Source organism: Osmerus eperlanus, chromosome 3 (assembly GCF_963692335.1).
Source record: "Osmerus eperlanus chromosome 3, fOsmEpe2.1, whole genome shotgun sequence".
NCBI lineage: Eukaryota > Metazoa > Chordata > Actinopteri > Osmeriformes > Osmeridae > Osmerus > Osmerus eperlanus.
Genome location: NC_085020.1, coordinates 8,892,088 through 8,895,230, shown reverse-complemented (window position 1 = coordinate 8,895,230; position 3,143 = coordinate 8,892,088). Strand labels below are relative to the sequence as shown.

Here is a 3,143-nt window from a genome sequence, read left to right as displayed (position 1 = left end):
CTCCCTCTCCCTCTCCTCTCCCTCCTCTCTCTCTCTCTCTCTCCCTCTCCCTCTCCCTCTCCCTCTCCCTCTCATCTCCCTCTCTCTCCCTCTCTCTCCTCTCTCTCTCTCTCTCTCTCCCTCTCAGTACTCATCTGTCATTCTGTACGCGGCTCTCCTTCCCTCTCAACCTTTCTCAGTTTTTTTTCCCCTCACACGCACATAAACACACACGTGCTCCCACACACCACGCGCTCACAAGCACACAAAGGCTCGGACGCACGTGCATTCTGTACCCACGTGCTCAAACACACACACACATAACCGAGGAAACACCTGTAGGAAAAAAGCATATCAATACGCCACGTATGACACAGACAGTTGAGCAGAGTGATGTAGTGTTGCTCGTAAGCAGGCAGCGATCCTGTCTGCTTCTCTTGACGCCTTACTCTTCCTCCCCATCTCTGTTCCTAGTTTCGCTCTCTCACACACACCCACACAGGAACAGTGGCAGTACTGGCTCTCAGGAGACCATTCCTCCCCTTCTCCTCCCCCTCTCCTCCCCCTCTCCTCCGCTCATCTCCCCTCCTTTGTTCACCGTGAAGAGAGGGAGGAGAGGTTTGGCTCAGGGTGCTGTGTCAGGGTGTCTGGGTGTGTGGAGGTGTGTTTCCAGGGCTTGCGTCAGTGCAGGCCCCCAGGCAGCAGTCAGACCCGCTTCAGAACCCCATGGCCCCAGGCTAACTGTCTGCTCTCACCAGAACCAAGTGTTTGTGTGCATGTGAGGGGGTGTGTGTGTGGGTGTGAGGCTGTTTGTACGTGTGTGTCAAACGTCTGTTTCCACAGGGAATTGATATGAAAGTGAATTCATTATTTCTTCTAAACTTTCCCAAAAAGTCAAAAGCCTCCGGGTGGAAATGAAATTATTCATGCTGGGTTTTCGTCTTTTCAGGTTCTCCAGTCACGTCTTGTCAGTCTTTTTACCGTACAAGTGTGTGTTTATGTCTGCCCTCTGCTGTGTTTGTATGTTCCAGAATGTTCCAGCTCTGCCGTGTGGCAAGGCTCTCTACTCCTACGAGGGGAAGGAACCTGGCGACCTGCAGTTCACCAAAGGTGACATCATCATCCTGCGACGCAAAGTGGACGACAACTGGTACCATGGCGAGCTGAACGGTAACCATGGTTTCCTGCCGGCTAGTTACATCCAGCTTCTGAGGCCTCTGAGCCAGACTCCGCCCCAGGGCAAAGCGCTTTACGACTTTGAGGTCAAAGACAAGGACCAGGACAAGGACTGTCTGGCATTCAGCAAGGTAACACACACAAACAGACACACATACACACACTGATTCTGACAATGAAACACCAACAGACACACATTTCCTCTGACACCGTAACACACACAGACAGATACAGGGACTAACCTGAGGTAGACACCCAAACCTGAAGGCAATGAGCGAGGCAAAGTCTGCTCCGATAATTATATTTACACGAACGTACTCAAAGAGAAGTGACATCAAACTGAATAATTATGCAGCTGGTGTGCTGGTTTGTGATCCAGAACGTACACTCCTGGTTGATCTGTGTGATGTGGTACTCCCGTAATGTCCTCTCCATCTCTCAATCTTTCCAACTCCACATCGACAGAGTTCCTCAACACTATTGTGTGCACTGTGGAGAGCTGTCTCCGAGGTTTGGGGCGAGGCAGAGAAAGAGAGACTGAGGGCCTCATGTAGCTACTAACGCGTTTGCGCCCACTTCAGGTGTATTTGTTTCGTAATTTGCACGTAAAAGCATGGCGAGGTATGTACAAACATGCCGCACTGAGGTAAAAGCGCAGACTGCCTGTGGCGGGAACTGAAAATGGCAAATCGCGCTTCTCTGTGTCATGCATATGTATTCACGGAAGGGTCAAGGGGAAAGTGGGAGTTTCCATAAAGAGATGGGAGGGATGCGTAAAGTGCGCCTAATTATGTATTCTGCGGTATGTACAAAAAAAAAAACGCCCGTGAAAGTGCGCCTCTATTTCGCCATGAAAATCCTGCGCTTCTTAAAAGCAGGCTTTCTTAACCCTTGTGCTGCCTTCGGGTCACATGACCCAAAGGTTCACAACGAACCATCGTTGTGTTTACCCAATTTTACCCAATACAAAAACAAATAAAAAGTATTTTCTTTTAACCTTCGCGATGTGGGGGGTCTGAGACAGCCCGACGGTTAAAAGAAAATGCTTCACTTTGTTTTTGTATGCTGTAAAGTTGTCGCAATACGATGGTGGGTCACAATGACTGATGGGTCAGAATGACCCGAAGATAACACAAGGTTAAAAGAAAGGCGCTGATTACCCGACGAACTGCAGGTTTCGTAAATACGACGTAAACTGAATGTATCACAGCGTGCGCAATCTGCGGGTTGGCCATGGTGCTAATAACGCTACGTTTGCGAATGTACGTACATGAGGCCCCGAGTGTGAGGAAGGCATTAGAGAGGAGAGAGAGAGAGGAGTGAGAGAGGAGAGAGGGAGGAGTGAGAGAGAGAGAGAGAGAGGAGAGAGGGGGACGAGAGCGTCCCTCGCCTCTCGCAGTGAAGTGTTTGTGAGACATTGCGGCGTAAACAGTGATTTGTATTCCCTCCACTCCCTCTCCTCTTCAAAGCTCATCATTTGTTCCCGCTGTTAGAGAGACTCATTTGAGCTGAGGAAACTGGAGACTGTGTGTCGTCCCTTTCTTGCTCTCTCTCCGTGGCTGTGTGTGTGCGTGTTTGTGTGTGTGAGCTCCTTTCTCAGCTGCACCTGGCTTGTAAAGGCTCGATTAGAGTTTGGGATGTAGGAGCCAAATCTGAGGACAGAGGGACACAGAGACCTCACATCCTATCCCTCCCGCCAACTGCTGCACACACACACGCAGATGCACTCACACACACGCCCTCGCTCAAGAACTCACACACACACACACAGATGAACACACTTTCCACCACAGGCACACACACGCTCTCAGACAGACTCGGCCTCATAGACTGCAGCTGTGTATGCGTGCGTGTGTGTGTGTGGCGCTGGTGGGGAGAAGGGGGGGGGGTGGGGGGGAGTTTGTGAGTTTTTGCTTGATTACGGAAAACATGGTAGCACACCACCCCTTGGTAAATACAGGATGTGTGGTTGACGCTGCAGCCCTTGT

The 3,143-nt window shown here is 50.6% G+C and overlaps 1 protein-coding gene across 1 annotated transcript in view; it reads left to right on the top strand.

The window, feature by feature from the left end:
* The window catches only part of LOC134017432 (E3 ubiquitin-protein ligase SH3RF3-like), a 32,494-nt gene that overhangs the window by 15,637 nt on the left and 13,714 nt on the right, over positions 1–3,143 (top strand). The window contains 1 exon segment of the mRNA XM_062457034.1: positions 1,011–1,286. Coding sequence (XP_062313018.1) covers positions 1,011–1,286 — 276 coding nt within the window.